We start from the raw sequence: 18,976 nt of genomic DNA, 5'->3' as shown, positions 1-18,976 counted from the left end.
CGCCCCACGTGGGGTGTCTACTAGACTAGGGCATGGGTGGGGAGGCCCAGGGGTGAGGGGCGAGGCAGAGTACCTTTGCCTCTACCCTGTTCTCCTCCACAAAACTGCCCCTCCTCCTCAAGCCTGCCCCTCAAGTCAAAGGTTCCATATATGACGTCACTGGGTAGTGATGCCCTCACAGGCGTTCTCAGGGTTTCCATGGCAGCATAACTGTGCAAACGGGCTGCACTCAGAGAAACTTCGCTACCCGTTCTCCACCAGATACCGATCTTTTTGGCTGTCTGTGTGAGAATGTGTGACCGGGTAGTGTCTGTGTACTCTAACCTGTGCTCTGTTCCCTGGGTGGGCAGTGCAGCAGGTACACCCAGACAGGGCAACTCTACAGGCGGTGTGATATACACACAACCTCACCCGGCTGGCACATGTTCCTGTGGGGGTTGCCAACTACGTACAGCTGAGCACTTTCCCCCCAGATGTAAGTAATACCAGTGACCTGGGACGCCTTCAGGGACGCACAGTTCTCACTGCTGAGGACAAGTGAAAGCTCATCCCTGGACAAGTGTGCGGGACGGTTCTGAGCTTTATAAATATAGCCTTACCCTTTGGGCTACAGGATGCTTCCATTCAGACCCTTTCCTGATTGGCCTCTTAACAAAAGACAAGCGCATTTTTGTTGGCAAATTGCAAATGGAGCGGTTTGAGGAAGAGGGCCACTCTTGAACCGCACCTTCAAACCCAGGCACCACTGTGCTATCATGTAGACATCTATATCGGTCCCCTCAGACACATCCCTTACCGAGTTGCTGAGTACTAGGGGTGAGGGTGTTGCCATATTGATGGGAAGACCGTAAGAACGAAGGGGGGGGCGGTGATGAAGTGCTAATGAGACTGGAGGGCTGAGGAGATGGTGTCCCAGGAGGCTAGGTTGATGTGAGCCTAGACTTGGTACCCAGAACCCGGTTCTGAGTCTCCTGATCACTCTGCCTCAGTATTTGGCCTTGTTCTAATCGACATAAAAGTATTAGACAGCTAGAGTTCAGTGTGGTTGAAATAGGCAGTATAAATGGGGCCCAAGAGGGGTTGCCAAGGTGGGCGGGGTTCTTAACCAATTTATATTAGATTATTTTTTTCCAAAACTTGAAAGACATTTCCATGAAAGCCCCAGAAGTGACACACTGCAAGAAATGTTTTCTCTGCTGTGGAAGGGAGAGATCGAGAGGATCATGATTGCAATTACTTTCGGGTTCTACTGTTTTCCCTGGGAACGGTGAAGAGACTTCCTCATGTGCTGCAGCCCTAGGCTCTAGGGATTGCTTTTGCAGCCAGTGTCCCTTCTCTAGGGACTCATAGAGATGATGCGCCAAGGCTGTGTTTTGGACGTCAAGTAGATTAAAAGGTCTTCAGCCAGAAACTGGGAGAGACATGAGAGAGGGAAATCCTGGCAGGAGACTGTGCACAGCAGAAGTGACTGATCAGTTCTGATTTTCTTTGCAGCAGCAGTGGCTCCCGCTTCTCATCCTACACCTGGTCATTACCATGTCCTGTACCGCGGGTGTGGAGAAACGCAGTTGGGCTGGCATGGGGAGACATACTGCCTGGTTGGTGGCTACCGGCTCTACGGGGATGTTCCTTTGGCCACGCCAGCTAAGGTAGAAGCAGAGAAGCCAGTCCCCAGACGTGCTCCGAAGAGAAAGCACTCTCTGGAATGGTCGGACGAAGACCTGGGTTGCCCCAGACCCAAAATCCGGCGATTGGAGCTTTCAAGCAGCACAGGAATACAAGGTGCTTTGATTGTCAAGCAGGGTGGCCCAACCTCTGGGCACATCGCCTCTGCAAGAGCCACAGTAAACGAATGTCCCATATTTGCTTTTTCAAGGTGGCAGCAGGGAGTCCCCTCCTAAAGAAGGTTCTCTCTCATTGCCACACTATCCAAGGTTGCCACACATGTTCCTTCCTGTGGGCCTCATCAGGCTAAGGGCAGAGTTGTCTCTTTGCTTCTCTGAGTCGCACCATATGGTCTTAGTAACACCTCTTCACCCTGTTGACCATGTTTTTCACGGGGGCTGCTGCTGAGACTTTATCTCATCCTTTCATGGTGGAGAGAGAGAGGATTCTAATGAATTTTACTTCCAGGGGAGAGGGGAGTGTTATGATTATGTTGTCATTTTCTATTATGTCCTTTTGTCATGAATTTATTTTCAATTTCATGTTAAAATGGGCCCACCATCCCCACTTCATTCAGCACCCTCATTTTGCACCTTCAACATCTCTCTCAGTATCACTTGGAAATGTTTGAAATGGCATGAGCTTGTCCTCACATTCCTATCAGCTGTAAATCCGGAGCCCCACCATGAACCTAACCATTGAGCAGAACACCTCTCCACTACCTGTGTAACACTGGGTAGGCCCCTTAACCTCTTGGTCTTTTTAAGTCCATAGTTATAAAAATGTGAAGGTGCTATGAATTTATATTTGGGGCGGGACAAGGTAGAGAAGAGTGTGTCTTTGCTTTTGTTCTTCCAAACTGGAATGTCTTCCCTCTCTTCCCCATGGAAGATGCTCCTTTGGCCTCGCCAGCCAAGGTGGAAGCAGAGAAGCCAGTCCCCAGACGTGCTCCGAAGAGAAAGCACTCTCTGGAAATGCCGGACGAAGACCTGGGTTGCTCCAGACCCAAAATCCGGCAATTGTAGCATGGTGGCAGGAGGCGGACCCCACAGAATCTTGCAGGTGAGTCACCCTGAAGAGAAGGCAATGGTTTAAATGCCTAAGGCAGCGAATGCCTCTTCCTGCACTGACACCCCCCGCCCCCCACTGCCCACTGCCACAGATTAGAACCTGCATCGTTTTGTCTGAGCCTTCCCCAGCCAGGAGCCTCCTTCTATACTAAATGGCCATAAGCCAGGAGCCTCAGAAACTGAGGTTTGTAATGAGAGTCTGCCCTGAACATCCCAGGGCTGAAGCTGGCCTGGAAGAAACCCTGACGTTCCTCTGCTTAATCCTCAGGGGCCCCTTTGTGAGCTGAAGAAAGAAAAGTCTAGAAAAAACGGATACCTGGGAGGGGAAGATGGCGGAAGAGTAAGACGCGGAGATCACCTTCCTCCCCACAGATACACCAGAAATACCTCTACACGTGGAACAACTCCTACAGAACACCTACTGAACACTGGCAGAAGACCTCAGACCTCCCAAAAGGCAAGAAACTCCCCACATACCTGGGTAGGGCCAAAGAAAAAACGAAAAAACAGAGACAAAAGAATAGGGACGGGACCTGCACCAGTGGGAGGGAGCTGTGAAGGAGGAAAGGATTCCACACACTAGGAAGCCCCTTCGCGGGAGGAGAGTGCGCGTGGCGGAGGGGGGAAGCTTAGGAGCCGCGGAGGAGAGCACAGCCACAGGGGTGCGGAGGGAAAGCGGAGAGATTCCCGCACAGAGGATAGGTGCCAACTGGCGCTCACCAGCCCGAGAGGTTTGTCTGCTCAGCCGCGGGGGTGGGCGGGGCTGCAAGCTGAGGATCGGGCTTTAGTCGGAGCGCAGGGAGAGGACTGGGGTTGGTGGCGTGAACATAGCCTGAAGGGGTTAGTGCACCACGGCTAGCCGGGAGGGAGTCCGGGAAAAGATCTGGAGCTGCCGAAGAGGCAAGAGACATTTTCTTCCCTCTTTGTTTCCTACTGCGCGAGGAGAGGGGATTAAGAGCGCTGCTTAAAGGAGCTCCAGAGACGGGCGCGAGTCGTGGCTAAAAGCGCGGACCCCAGAGACGGGCGTGAGATGCTAAGGCTGCTGCTGCCGCCACCAAGAAGGCTGTGTGCGAGCACAGGTCACTATCCACACCCCGCTTCCGCGGAGCCTGTGCAGCCCGCCACTGCCAGGTTCCCGGGATCCAGGGACAACTTCCCCGGGAGAACGCACGGTGAGCCTCAGGCTGGTGCAAAGTCACGCCGGCCCGTGGCGCCGCAGGCTCGCCCCGCACTCCGTGCCCCTCCCTCCCCCCGGCCTGAGTGAGCCAGAGCCCCCGAATCAGCGGCTCCTTTAACCCCGTCTTGTCTGAGTGAAAAACAGACGCCCTCCAGCGACCTACACGCAGAGGCGGGGCCCAATCCAAAGCTGAGCCCCTGGGAGCGGTGCAAACAAAGAACAGAAAGGGAAATCTCTCCCAGCAGCCTCAGAAGCAGCGGATTAAAGCTCCACAATCAACTTGATGTACCCTGCATCTGTGGAATACATGAATAGACAACGAATCATCCCAAATTGAGCAGGTGGACTTTGAGAGCAAGATTTATCATTTTTTCCCCTTTACCTCTTTTTGTGAGTGTGTATGTGTATGCTTCTCTGTGAGATTTTGCCTGTATAGCTCTGCTTCCACCATTTGTTCTAGGGTTCTATCTGTTTTTTAAAAAATTTTTTTCTTAATAACTTTTTATTTTAATAACTTTATTTTACATTACTTTATCTTCTTTCTTTCTTTCTTTCTCTCTCTCTTTCTTTCTTTCTTTCTTTCTCTTTCTTTCTTTCTTTCTTTCCTTCCTTCCTTCCTTCCTTCCTTCCTTCCTTCTTTCCTTCCCTCATTTAGACAAAGAATCATCCCAAATTGAGGAGGTGGACTTTGAGAGCAAGATTTATGATTTTTTTCCCCTATTCCTCTTTTTGTGAGTTTGTAAGTGTATGCTTCTGTATGAGATTTTGTCTGTATAGCTTTGCTTCCACCATTTATCCAAAGGTTCTATCCGTTCGTTTTTTTTTTCTTAATAAGTAATTTTTAATTTAATAGCTTTATTATATTTTACTTTATTTTACTTTATCTTCTTTCTTTCTTTCTTTTTTCCTTCCTTCCCTCCTCCCTTCCTTCCTTCCTCCCACCGTCCCTCCCTCCCTCCATCCTTTCTTTCTTTCCTTCTTTTCTTCTTTCTTTCTTCCTTCCTTCCTTCCTTAAATTAAATTCAATATAGATATTTAAATTTAAGGTAAAACTAAATTATAATTTGAAATTATATGTGGAGTTTTATTTCCTAAAGAATATTTTGGAAATTTCAACTCCTATTTTAACTTATATTTTCAGAGAAGGTATTTGGTCCAAATGAAGAATATCTTCAATTATTGTTCTTCTATTGCAAGCAAAAAAGGATTTATACTTCTTTTCATGAAGTATGGTTGTTTGACAACAGAAGGATAAATATTTTATATTTTTAGAAACAACAGTCAGGCTACTGATATTCTTAATGAGTTTTAATAAATCTGAATGCTTCTTATCATCTACTCTTTAGCTGGTACCTGAGGAGTTGTATACCTCCGGGAAGATATGTGCTCCAGACCCGTAAATATGCAGTTCACAGAGCCCACCACCAGAGGACAATAATGAAGTAAAATCTTGAAACCATGTAGTGAAAATAGTGGGAGTTTAAATAAAAGCAACATTTCACAGTATGCTTTTCTGACCAATGTTATATCTAATAACCTAATGGATTATATGTACATGGATTCTGAAAAGTCAGCAGCACACTTCGCTGGTCAATTTCTATGATAAGGGGAACGGAATTTGAGTGTAGAAAAACAGTATACTTACATCTTAAAATTCCACCCCTACAGAATCTACTCACTATTGAAAACTGGTAAGAATAATAGCTTTCTGTGTCTCAGTGACCAGTTAACATTTTCAAGAGTAGAATTTATCTTCCTATGATGCTCAAATACACAGGGAAAATGCATATCTAGGACAGTGGATAAACTCTATATGACATGAGAAAATAGTTATTCAAATGGAAAAAGTATAAGATCTACAAGGCACAGTTTTATATGCATTAGTGTGGATATATACGTAAAGAAGCTCTAAGAAACATAAAAATCACTTCCAGGAAGTAATTTTAGGTAGAAGAGAATTAACATGGATGAGGAAGAAAAGAGAGTTGGTTTTAAAATGGTTTCATTTACTTGTTTTTTTGTTTGTTTATTTATTTGGTCTTTGGAATATAAGAAAACAGTGGCTTTCAGATCAGTATCCCAGTGGACCAAAGGGACCGAGGTCTATCCTGGAGCCCGGCCATTGTTTGACTATCTTGTAATAATCCTGGTGAAATACAACCAAGTCATTTGAACTATAAGCATCCTCTCTGACAATAAACTTAAGACACCAACATTATATATTAAAGAAAGTAAAGAGAGAATACTGTTTTCTTTAGAGAGAAAATACAGATCCTGGACCAAATCAATAATGTCAGCAAACCTCATGGGTATAAAATATTCTGCTGCCTATCATTTAGAACATGCCTCTACAAGAGGGAAACTGGGCGATAATTTCCCCAGATTTTATGTTTAATCCAAATATTTTAGATAAGAGGCATCTCTAGTAAAACATTGTATTATTGATTCTTTCCAATATGATAGCTCACAGGAGTTCCTCTTTCCTTCTCAAATACATATGGGGAAATGGAGGTGGGTGGGGGTTAGAGGAAGTATCTAAATAGAGCATAATAATCAACAGTGTGTTTTTTAAAAATAGAAATTTCTATTCAAATTGTTTCCAGAGACAGAAACACACAGAGACAATTCCATGTGACAAGAGTGAAAGAGACCAGAGTGATGCAGCTGCAAATCAAAAAACTGCCAACACCAGTGATTGATGGCCACCACCAGAATCTGGTTAAGACAAAGAAGGATCCTCCCTCCCCTTGAGGCGTCAGAAAGAACATGGTCCTCTCAACACTTTGAGTTTGAACTTCTGGCCTCTAGAGCTGTGATAAAATAAACTTCTGTTCTTTTAAGCTAACAAGTTTGTGGTATCTTGTTATGGTAGCCCTAGAGATGACAGTATTTGATTCCTGAGCTGGCAACTGTATGTTGATTATGTAATGACTATTCCAAGATAATCAACAGACACAAAGATAAAGGCAAAACTGAGACTAAGCCCAGTTCTTTTTATTCCCAGAATAATAAATGATTTTTTAATTAATTTAGATCTCTTTGTCTAACCCCTCTGCTTTGCAGAAGAGTATGTGGGACCAATCAAGTATTAATATGTTATACTTTCATTTTAATTCATCTCAAATTATTTCTAATTCCCCTTACGAGTTCTTACTTGACCCATGAATTATTTAGGAATATATTCTTTAATTTCCATTTGTGATTTTCAACAAATTTCTTTCTGTTAACGATTTCTTGTTGCATTCTGTTGTCATCTGAGAGCACTCTTCGTATGGTTTATATCCTTTGAAATGTACTGAAATTTGTTTTATGCTCTAGCATATAGTATATCCATGTGCATTTGAAAAGAATGTATATTCTGATGCTGTTGGGTGGAATGTTTTTTAGATGGCTGTTAGGTCTACTTGATTGATAATGCTGTTCAAGGTTTTTATTGTTGATTTTCTGTCTGTGCTGCTATTGAAAGAAGGGTTTTAAAGTATACGACTATTATTGTAGAACTGTCTGTTTCTCTTTTCTGTTGTGTCGATTTTGCTTCATTGTATTTTGAAGTCCTGTTGTTACGTGCATATAAGTTTATAATTATTATGCATTCTAGATGGAATAATCATTTTATCATTTTAAAATGTCTTTGTCTCTGGTAAAAATTTTCGTCTTAAAATGTAATTTTTTTCTGATATTTTCTTAGCCACTCCGGTTTTGTTGTTGTTGTTTTGTTTTGTTTTTACTGTTATGGTATATCTATTCCAACCCTTTTACACTTCACCTATATATTTTCTTTTTTTTTTTTTTAACATCTTTATTGGGGTATAATTGCTTTACAAAGGTGTGTTAGTTTCCGCTTTATAACAAAGTGAATCAGTTACACACATACATATGTTCCCATATCTCTTCCCCCTTGCGTCTCCCTCCCTCCCACCCTCCCTATCCCACCCCTCCAGGCGGTCACAAAGCACCGAGCTGATATCTCTGTGCTATGCCGCTGCTTCCACTAGTTATCTACCTTACGTTTGTTAGTGTATATATGTCTATGCGTCTCTCTCGCTTTGTCACAGCTTACCCTTCCCCCTCCCCATATCCTCAAGTTCGTTCTCTAGTAGGTCTCTGTCTTTATTCCTGTCTTACCCCCAGGTTCTTCATGACATTTTTTTTCTTAAATTCCATATATATGTGTTAGCATACGGTATTTGTCTTTCTCTTTCTGACTTACTTCACTCTGTATGACAGACTCTAGGTCTATCCACCTCATTACAAATAGCTGAATTTCATTTCTTTTTATGGCTGAGTAATATTCCATTGTATATATGTGCCACATCTTCTTTATCCATTCATCAGATTACGGGCACTTAGGTTGTTTCCATCTCCGGGCTATTGTAAATAGAGCTGCAATGAACATTTTGGTCCATGACTCTTTTTGAATTTTGGTTTTCTCAGGGTGTATGCCCAGGAGTGGGATTGCTGGGTCATATGGTAGTTCTATTTGTAGTTTTTAAAGGAACCTCCATAGTGTTCTCCACAGTGGCTGAACCAATTCACATTCCCACCAGCAGTGAAAGAGTGTTCCCTTTTCTCCACACCCTCTCCAGCATTTATTGTTTCTAGATTTTTTGATGATGGCCATTCTGACTGGTGTGAGATGTGTAATACCAAGAATGAACTGCAATGTAGACTATGTAATGTAAACAGATGTAAACTATGGACTCTGAATGATTATGATGTGTTAGTGTACGTTAAACAGGTGTAATAAATGAACCACTCTGGTCGGGGGATGCTGATAATAGGGGAGGCTATGCATGTGCAGGGGCAGTGAGTATAAGGGAAATTCCTGTACCTTACCCACAACTTTGCTGTGAACCTCAAACTGCTCTTTTAAAAAGTATAAATAAATAATAAAAGAGAATTCATATCCTTCAAGAACAACGAAGTGGAGGAAGAAGGGGTACATCTCCGTCAGAGAATTATTAGCACTGCTTTCCCTTCTACTTAGAGCTCTAAGGCATTAGGGCCATATGCTACAAACAACATTCAAACCAAAATAACAAATGAAAGATTACCACTACTAAGATGAGAAAATGGATCTGTTGAGATGGGGCAGGGTGCTGAATATATCTACTTCCTTTCCCTGATGGTTCAAAACACTGCTAACTCCCTGCCACATCCTGGTAGAGAGGCTGGATTCACACACTTTCCAAACCGTAAAATCTAGAAATACATATTCCAACAGAACCTTAACTAGATATAAAATTACTCTACAATCAAGCAAATTGGAGGTAGTATGGAATTCATTTTTAAATTGGCTTTTGGCTGAATATAAAAATCAGCAGTTTAAAGGCCCAGAATAATTTTCAGCAACTAAGGCTTACGCATAACTTAAGAAGCTCATTAGCTTCTTAAATTCTTAAATTTTCAGAGCCTTTGAAAGGAGTATAGCCTGGCTATATATTTCAACCAACACTCAAAGCACGTAACACCAGGTAGCATCAGAAAATTTTTTAAGAAATTGATAAAATGCCTCAGCTGCCTGCTGGAGCAGAGGAAGGAAACAGAGCAGAAGAAAACAAAGGACAAATACAACCAACAACAAAAGCAGTCATCTCACAAACTTTTAGCTGAAGGCCTCCCTCCGGATTCTTGCATGATTTCCCCCTTTACCTGATTCCTTTTAGATGTAAACATTTATATGGTGATCCTACGGTAAAGTTTTATGTGAGTCACCACTTTGTTCTATATGTCAAACAACCTAGTGCCTTCCACATATTCTTCTCCTGTAACTCAGAGCAGAACAAGACAGGAAACCTGTACTCTCTCAGAGACAAGACTCTGCCAACGTAGGCCAACTTCCTGAGAAGATGAGGGTTCCCATCTTTTTAACTTGCTGGTAAATTATTTTAAAGGCAGACTTATTTTGTTCTTTGTTTGTTTTGACGGGACACCTAAGTCAGCTTGAAATTACCTTTGATTTCAAACTCAAGACTAAACTTTATCAGACAGAACAGGAATCTGCCCAGTTCTGCCACTTGCTAACCAGGTAACATTGGGAAAGTAACAGTAACTGAGTGTTTGCTACTAAAGCACCGTTCAAACTGCTTTACTTAGATTCATCCATTTAATCCTCAAAAAGACCCTTTGAGGGGAGACCCAAGGAGACAAAGTAACTGTGTGAGAGAACAAGTAACCCACTCAAGATCACAGAGCTGGTAAGACAAAGAACTAGGATTAAACCAAGGTAACCTTTTTGCCAGAGCCTGTACTCTTAACCACTTTACTGGTGGGTTTAAAATTTTTTTAATGTAACCCACTATAAGAAATATGTTCTACAGGGCTTCCCTGGTGGCGCAGTGGTTGAGAGTCTGCCTGCCGATGCAGGGCACACGGGTTCGTGCCCTGGTCCGGGAAGATCCGACATGCCGCGGAGCCGGCTAGGCCCGTGAGCCATGGCCGCTGAGCCTGCGCGTCCGGAGCCTGTGCTCCGCAACGGGAGAGGCCACAACTGTGAGAGGCCCGTGTACCGCAAGGAAAAAAAAAAAACAAAAAGAAATATGTTCTACAACACAACCCAATACATATATATTTTATCAATTAAGACTCACCTGTAACTTGAGAGTCTTTGTTATATGTATAATTGAAACCAAATTTTATGAAAATATACTTATTCATTTTATGCAGTACACTGGTATTTTTCTACTGTATTTTATTGTTTAAAATTCCTTGTCAATCCTCACCAAACTGATTTCAACTTCCACTGAGACTCATGACCTGAACTTTGAAAAACAAGGTACTACATTTCTTTTTACCACCATGGGAATTTTGTGAGGATTAAATATGATAATGTGTACAAACCTTTAGCACAATGCCTGACACAGACTGTGCACCCAGTGCGTGATAGTGATTATTACTGATCTTGTAAATTAGCAGTAAGTAAGGGAGGCAAGGACACTTAGGGGGAAAACCTGACTGGAGTATAGGTGAATTTATGGCCTGTTGGCATCTTTCCCGGGCAGTGAGATAGGGAATTTCCCCAGTATTTTCAATTTATATTGTAATGGAAATCCACATTTAGAAAGAGACCTGGCTTGTAGCTAACTCTGATTTCCTCTTCTTCACTATAAAGGGCAATTTACAAGTTGCTATGCCTCTCTGCTGGAACCCTCAGTAGACCCAATTTTTGCATTTATGTTCCCATCCCGCACTACTCTGGACACTATGAGCTTTACGAAATTGGTCTTCAGCTGGGGAGGTGCACTCATTTCCTATTGATGCTTTAGTAATTACCACTACCTTAGTGGCTTAAAACAACACACACTTATTATCTTACAATTCTAGGGCTCACAAATCTGAACCAGATCTTACTGGGCTAAAAGCCTTTCTGCTGGCTCTGGGAGACAATCCCTTTATGTTTTCCAGCTTCTTTTTAGATGCCAGTATTCCTTGGCTCTTCTTCCATCTTCAAAGCCTGCAACAGCAGGTTGACTCCTTCTCACATCAAATCACTCTAACTCTGACACGGATTCTTCTTCCCTGAATCTTCTGCCTTCGTCTTCCATCTATAAAGGATCCTTGTGATTACACTGGGTCTACCTGATAATCCAGAATAAGTTCCCTATTTTAATATCTTTGATTTAGTCACATCGGCAGAGTCCCTTTTGCCATGTAAGGTAACATTCAGAGGCTCTGGTGATTAGGATGTGGACATTTGGAGGGGGAAGAGGGTCAACTATTCTGCCCAACACAGGAGACAAACCTTACAAAATAGCAAATAAGATTTAACAACAATAACACATAACATTTATTGGACATTTACCATACAGTAGGCATTGTGCTGAGTGCTTTACCTGCTAACTCATTTCCTTGTTGAGAAACCAAGGCTCTAAAAGATCAGAGAGTGTCAAAACTAGGTGTGCCTGACTTCAAAGGTCATGCTCTCAACCACTTGACTACATAGTTAGGTACTAGATGTGTGTACAGTTAGTGGTTTGCAACTTCTCCCCAGCAAGTACTCCTTTTTCTCTTTCCCCGCAAGAACCATATTTTGAAAAATTCTGTATGTTAATTTTTTTCATTAATCAAAGTTAATTGTAACAGCTGATAGCTTTGAGCTAACCTCTTTGCCTCTTTGGATTTATATAGTTCCAGCCAAATAATGCAACTTAATATTTTATTTAACATATTTTGGCATCATTTTGGGATACTGAAGCATAACCCACTTTGTAGATGCCTAGGAGTTCAGAGAAGAAGGAAATCAATGGGGATGGGTGGAGCAGTCAGAAGAAATAGGGTCTGACTTCAGTCTCAAAGAAGCACAAATTTCACATAGACTAGAGAAGAGAGAAGATCATGAATGAGAAGTGAGAACAAGTACATGTAGGAATGAGACATAGGGAGCTTGTTAGGAGAACTGGACAAAAGAAATTAAAGAAGAATAAATAAAACACTGAGGCTTTGAAAGATAGGTAAATAAGGTTAAATTTAACCAGACAGGAAAATGCAGAAGCTGGAAAATTTCTGAGCAGGAGCCCTTGGGCTTGGGGAGATTAATCGGCTAGAACAAAGAGCATGAAAGGAGGAAGTGAGAGACTGGCAATTGTAATTCACCTTCCAGGAGGGAAATTGGTGGCTGGGAGGCATAGAAAGGGGTAGAGACTAACTTTTCACTATACCCCTTTTGATTCTTCTAAATTTTATACAATGTACATGTATGAACTAATGTCATATATAGATACACATATGTAATGTATATAATGTATAAGTAACATATAGAAGCAGACATGTATGTACGACTATCATTACTGACCCAAAATACCATATAATAAAACTACACATCTACTTTTAGCACACTTAAGAATTAAGGATAAACCACTCCTCAGTTGTACTCTGCTCCCCGCAACGCCTGGCCTGAGTAGAGCAACTTCAGCAATTTTCTCATTGGTTTAAAAAATTGATCCTTTAGTCTCTGTCTACCTACCTCATCCTAAGCATCAACTCCAGGTTGGGCTGGTGCCCAAGCAATTATATACTGCTCTTACATGTTTGCCCAACTCGAACGAGAACCTACTTCAGAACTGACTCAGAAATCTCACAGGATGTTGCCATTCACCCCCAGGATCAATGATCAATAAGAGAGTTATAAGGTCTATACCTCCTGACCCAGCTCAAGGTCCTGACTCAGACAACGCCTGCTAGCAGGCCTCATCCCCACATGAGGAGCCCCTCATCCCCTAGGCTCCACTTCATCACCAGTGTATTGGCATCAATATTTATCTTTTCAAAGGAAATTGTTTACCTCATAAATCAATAGGTATCCTGTTGTTATCAGCTGTTTTGTTTTTAAGAGCTAATTAATGAAATAACTTCATCAACGATTTTGTGGGAAGATGTTGAACCTTTGTACTTTCTGAATAATCTATGTTTTATTTGTAGTGTTAGAAAGCTCAGCAGTGAAAGCAAGTAACCCATAATGCCCAGGCACACAACCTGCTGCATTAGCGCTCTGAGCAGTAACTGAGACAAATGGAGGACTACAGAATTATTCTAATGTTTTGAGGTTTAGGGAGAGTTGCATTAGAAAACAATTCCTTCATCATACTGTGACTTCATTACATTCAAAGCCATAGTGGCTAGCTCTTATAGTTTAGAAGTTATACATGAAGATGACATAAATAAATACAAGATACAGCAGGCAGAGGAGAGAGATAATAAACCAAAACTGACTGACACAGCTAGATCCTAAAAGCCAGCTTGGTTACTCTTTGAACATGTTGCCAATTTTCATGTGTAAGATAACACGCTATATTGTATGAATCAGTGTTACATCTAATTATTTGATCTGCCTGTCTTATGTTAGTTACTGGAGAAATATTTATTGAGCTCCACACAGATGAGTAATTTTAGAAACCATGTTAGTAGGGAAACATCCAAGGGTGGAATAAGTGCTAAGCCTCTAAAAACTGTTCTCTCTTTTCTGAAAACTCCTGGAAGGCAGGAAATACCCTGTGTTTTTCTATATGTGCCTTGTGCAGTGCTCACCCTCAAATGACACTAAACTAGAACAAAGAAAACCTTAAAGAAGAGCCATGATTCAAAACTAAAATTAATTAGTATGTCACAGTTCATAAAGTACTTCCCTTACGGATGAGGAAAGCAAGTTTCAGTAAGGATAAGCAATGCAGGTACGAAAATAGAGACTGGGGTTAAAACCAAACATGATCTTGTTAACGTGTTTTTATATGTGTGATTAAGGCCAAGCCTTTGCCCATCTACCCACAAATTATAGGTAAGATGTTACAAACTCATATTATGGAACCTGACTCTTAAAACGTTTTATTGCCCAGAGTGTAGTGAGGTACACACTTCATTCACCATGCTATTGCTTCTTTGCAACATACACACCCACCAGTTGTCCTGGTGGGACATGGTTCTCATTCTTGGATTTTGTAGCCCTCTCTAAAATGTAACAAAAACTCTCTGGAAACAGCTAAAAATGACTCTCTCCTTTGAACTGACCTTCAGATCACCTCTTTCTGTAAGTTTTTCTCAATCATTTACACTCTACAAAATAATAGTGATTAAATTCTTCGTTCACTAACTCTCTGGTAACTTCCATACTTCAGCATGAATATAATTGAACCTCTTTACTGTGTTTCTGTTAAATATTTGCGTGCATAAACATATGTACACTCTGCTACGTCTCCAATGATAGCTTCTTAATAACTGAGATATTTCAGGCATTTAATTCAGATGTATGCACCATTTGAGTACTCACTAAATAAAAATATATACAATGCTTTTATTCTAATAAGTTCATTACCTCATCACAAAGCAAATATAAAGAAAGCTGCAAATTTATGATATTCGGCTCTGACTTTTACATGTATAGGTCCTGGTTTTACTGTGATTCTAGGATACTATATCGTGTACCTCATTAATAAGGGCCCTCTGATAAACCTGAAATAAACCATCTGGTTTACTCCCAGTTCTATCACCTTTTACTTGTAATACTTGAAGCTAGTCAATCTACTCTTAGACTTAGTTTTCCCATCTTTAAAATGGGAATTGTTGGGGAGAACACTTACCACCATCCCCTCATTCCACGTATTTTCTTCCAGGGGGAGTTCTTTCACTGGAATAATGTACCCAGGCTCTCGCTGTACCATCCATTCCCCTTCCCTCATCAGGCCAGTACTCCTTCCTAGGGGAAGAGAAGTATCTTACCTGACTTGTAGGTTTGGTAACATAGTAGCTCATCTTTTTTTCTTCCCTTTCTCTTTGGAATCTTCCTGTCTTTATAATATCATTTATTAGCCCCATCATATCTCAATAGGGGTAATAGTTACAACACAAACTTGTTTTAATGATATTGTATTTGGTAGAATGTAAAACATTTTTATGTGTGAGAAGTTAGTATTTCAATTTTAATACTTCTTTCATCTATTTCATAATAAGTTTTTAAAGAAGATTGATATATTCATTCAATCAGATGACTAAGTTTTCACTAAGTCTACTAAAAGGAATAAACTTAATACCTAATTATGCTTGAAATAAAATATCTTCCATCCAACATATTCAGTCGTACATGGTTTCTTTAATAATATTTTAATTTTCTAAATAGGTGAAAGAAAATACTACTGCTACTTAGACTACAGTCTAAGAGTTTAGAGATAAAGTTTAGATTCAGAGAATTATCAGAATATTGGCTGCAAAGATGTTTAAAAATGTGGTACTTTTGTCATAATTTTACCTTTGTCTTGGTGTATTAAGTGAGTTACTCTATGGAAATTGCTTAGAAGAGTCCCTGACACGAAGCAAGCATTATATGTTAGGTTGTTGTTGTTTTTTAATTTATTAATTAATTTATTGGCTGCATTGTGTCTTCGTTGCTGTGCGCGGTCTTTCTCTAGTTGCGGCGAGAGGCAGCTACTCTTTGTTGCGGTGTGTGGGCTTCTCATTGCGGTGGCTTCTCTTTGCTGTGGAGCACAGGTACTAGGCACGCGAGCTGCAGTAGTTGTGGCCCGCGGGCTCAGTAGTTGTGGCTTGCAGGCTCTAGAGAGCTGGCTCAGTAGTTGTAGTGCACGAGCTTAGTTGCTCCACAGCATATGGGATCTTCCCGCACCAGGGCTTGAACCCGTGCCCCCTGCATTCGCAGGCGGATTCTTAACCTATAAGTCTTAGTTATTATTGCTGTTGTCGATATTGTTGTTGTTGTTGCTGTTTTAGAAATTCAGTACCTCATGTCCATATCCCCGTAATCCACAAAGGACTTGAAGGGTGATATTATGGCCAACCAGAATCTCTTCCTCAGGAGTTCTGGGCTATGAAAAAGAACCTACACCATAGCTAAGTCCCTAGAGAAGTTAGAGGAGCCAGTTCTTTAACTGAAATGCAGACAGTGAGGGCTCCAGGCTGGGTAATAACTGCTCTATGAATCTGCCAATGTCCTCTATCCAAAGATCACCAGGAACACATCTGCAGTTCTATAAATCTGGGTTTACTGACTCATTGCAATCAGGAGTTATGGGTACCATGAGGAATCAGGACATCTCAGTAAGAGGATGTTAGAAATAATTTATTATAGGATTTGGACTTCTTGTAGGTGATTCTGTGGAGCATTCAAGGAAACGGGTATCTTCCCTGCATTGGATGCTGCCTGGAAGCAGGAGTGATTCTCTGATCAGGTATCTCAATAATTTATATCTAGACAGTGAGAATAATGAAATTGAGATAAAGCTATAATTGGTAAAGAAGAAGCAGGCACTTATTATTAGCCAGGAAAGGGCAATGTTTGCTCATTTTTGTGGTTTGAACAATGTTTTTACCTCTGTCTGTTCAAACATGATAATGAAGTGGTCTTATTTTTTCTTGCTCCACTACAGTGACAAAATAGTCCTGTCTGACGTTGATGTTCTATGAAAGTGTTTATGTTGAACAGGAGAATGCCACAGATTCATTGGGAGTGCCAGGCCAGCTCCCAGCTAATAAGGGCTGCTTTTCTCTTTTTTAAACTAGGTAAGAATGCTTTGCTTGAAGGGCAGAGCTGGCCAGGAAAATAACTATTAATATTATTATTTACATAGATTGACAGGTTTATAACTTATAAAGTTCTTTTATATTCATTGTAAAACTTGAGTCTCTCAGAACAATCCTGGGAGACAGGTAGGCTATAGGGCCTCCACATCGCACAACTCTAGGGGGCCCATTCATAACGTATTCCACGTGAATGGCACCTCCCCAGTGTGAACAGTGTCCTTGGCAGGAGTTGTGCAACAAGGTTTCCCTGGCAGGGCAGACATTTCTATTCCTTTTTACAATTATAAAAATTAAGTCAAAGAAGCTTCCTGAGTGTTCATTAGCTCCCAATAAGCCTTAAGAGTTCTCTCTGGCAACCTGTTCAGCTGCTGACATTGGACCCCTGCTTCAGTCATGTTTCCGATTCCAAATTGCACCAGCCGGCGCTGTTATGACCTAGACCAGTGGTCCCCAACCTTTTTGGCACCAGGGACCGGTTTTGTGAAACACAATTTTTCCCCGGACTGGGTGGGGGGGATGGCGAGCGATGGGGAGCGATGGGGAGCAGCAGATGAAGCTCCGCTTGCTTGCCAGCCGCTCACCTCCCGCTGCGCGGCCCAGATCCTAACAGGCCTGTGCACCGGTACCAGTCTGCGGCCCGGGGGTTGGGGACTCCTGAACTATATTGGCTACTACAATAAGAAAAGCTCTGCCTTCTTCCACAACTTTGTCTATGCTTGCCCAAAAAAGGACACTAAAAAGTGTACTGAACTTATAATCTCTTTCATATAGCCACTGCCTAAAGCAGAAAAAAAAAAAGTGTGTCTGTCTGTGTGTGTGTGTGTGTGTGTGTGTGTGTGCGCGTATGTGTATTGCCTAAAAAATATATCTTAGTATATTTTGCCTACAAGCTAGGAGTGACAGCTGGAGAAAATGATTTTGAGTTCTGAAGACATTTGAAAAAGCAAAATATCCTGCTTAATTCAGGAGCTAAAATTTTTAAATGCAGACTGAGCTACTGGTAACACATCTTTCCACACTCTTGGAAACCTGCCAATTAAAATGTCAAAGAAAATGGAATTTCCCATGAAATGTCCATTAATAATAAATTTTTGTCCATCACTGTCTTTTTGTAGCTGGGAAATTCCCTCTTGCTACTAAATTCCTCTCCTGAGATATCATGTAAAGTGAAACTGAAAATGTAATACCCTAGTGACACAGCAAGCAGTTTCTGGAAAGAATATGAGCTTTAATTCAAATAGATTTGTGCAGGAATCATGTCTCTGTAGTTTAAAAACTCTATGACTTTGGGCAGTTTGCCTTACCTCTCTTCATTAAATTACCATGCAGGCTTCTTTCCCCTAATTTCTGAGTGTGCCCTGGACTTCCCTACCAGAACATTTATCACACTCTACTGTAATTGTATGTTTAGGTTCTATCTCCCTTAGAACACTAAAAGCATTTTAAGGACAGAGACCATGTGTCTTTTGTTATCCCTGTATTTCCAGCACCTAGCATTATGGCACATAATATTTGTTAAATTTATTTGTTGTCTTAGGGAAGGTGAACTGGAGATCTGAAGAATCAGGAAGCCTTACTTCTCCTTTACATACCTTTTTATAATTCTTGTGGTTCTTTGTTATGGCAGTCCCTGGAAACTAATACACCCAGGTACAACTTTTTAAAGCTTTTTAGTTGGAGATAATAATAGACTCACAGGAAATTGTAAAAATAATACAGAGTGGTCCCACATATCCTTCACCCATTTTCCCCCAATGGTTACCAGATGCTTTCAGACCAAAAAATAGAAAAATTAGAATATGAGATGTTTTAAATTCTTGCATTTGCACTTTTTTAAGTGGTTTATTTTTCAACTTTTCTGTCTTGTTTCTAATTTTAAAGACTATGAGATATATCCCCTCTTTTTTTGGATTTCCTTCCCGTTTAGGTCACCACAGAGCATTGAGTAGAGTTCCTTGAGCTATATACAGTAGGTTCTCATTAGTTATCTATTTTATACATAGTAGCAAGAGTGTATATATGTCAATCCCAATCTCCCAATTCA

The 18,976-nt window shown here is 41.3% G+C and overlaps 2 protein-coding genes across 19 annotated transcripts in view; one reads left to right on the top strand and one right to left on the bottom strand.

Moving 5' to 3' along the window:
* Positions 1–7,831, top strand: part of LOC149747002 (DPEP2 neighbor protein-like) — a 35,619-nt gene extending 27,788 nt beyond the window's left edge. For 3 of the 15 annotated variants that reach the window (XR_016388449.1, XR_016388445.1, XR_016388451.1), the window contains 2 exons: positions 1,495–4,253; positions 5,259–7,829. Coding sequence is in view for 1 of the 15 variants with exons in the window: in XM_089898964.1 (XP_089755090.1) it covers positions 1,495–1,901 (407 nt within the window). In the remaining 14 variants the exon portion in view is untranslated. Of the gene's footprint in view, positions 1–1,494; positions 4,303–5,258 lie in introns of those variants that run through there. The other 12 variants (XR_016388454.1, XR_016388456.1, XR_016388447.1 and 9 more) reach the window with 8 other exon arrangements.
* LOC149747001 (uncharacterized) overlaps positions 1,090–18,976 on the bottom strand; it is a 23,181-nt gene continuing 5,294 nt past the window's right edge. Inside the window, exons 5-6 of one of the 4 annotated variants that reach the window (XR_016388458.1) lie at positions 14,982–15,097; positions 1,090–2,737 (exon numbers count right to left, since the gene is read on the bottom strand). The gene's annotated coding sequence lies outside the window, so the exon portion shown is untranslated. Of the gene's footprint in view, positions 2,738–11,681; positions 15,098–16,450; positions 16,600–18,976 lie in introns of those variants that run through there. The other 3 variants (XR_016388459.1, XM_089898966.1, XM_089898967.1) reach the window with 3 other exon arrangements.

The sequence above is a fragment of the Delphinapterus leucas genome, chromosome 17 (genome assembly GCF_059928025.1).
Source record: "Delphinapterus leucas isolate spDelLeu-1000000601 "Yukka" chromosome 17, BTC_Dleu_Yukka2, whole genome shotgun sequence".
In the NCBI taxonomy this organism is placed as follows: domain Eukaryota; kingdom Metazoa; phylum Chordata; class Mammalia; order Artiodactyla; family Monodontidae; genus Delphinapterus; species Delphinapterus leucas.
Note: the sequence above shows the minus strand (reverse complement) of the source record. Positions and strands in the feature narration are given on the sequence as shown.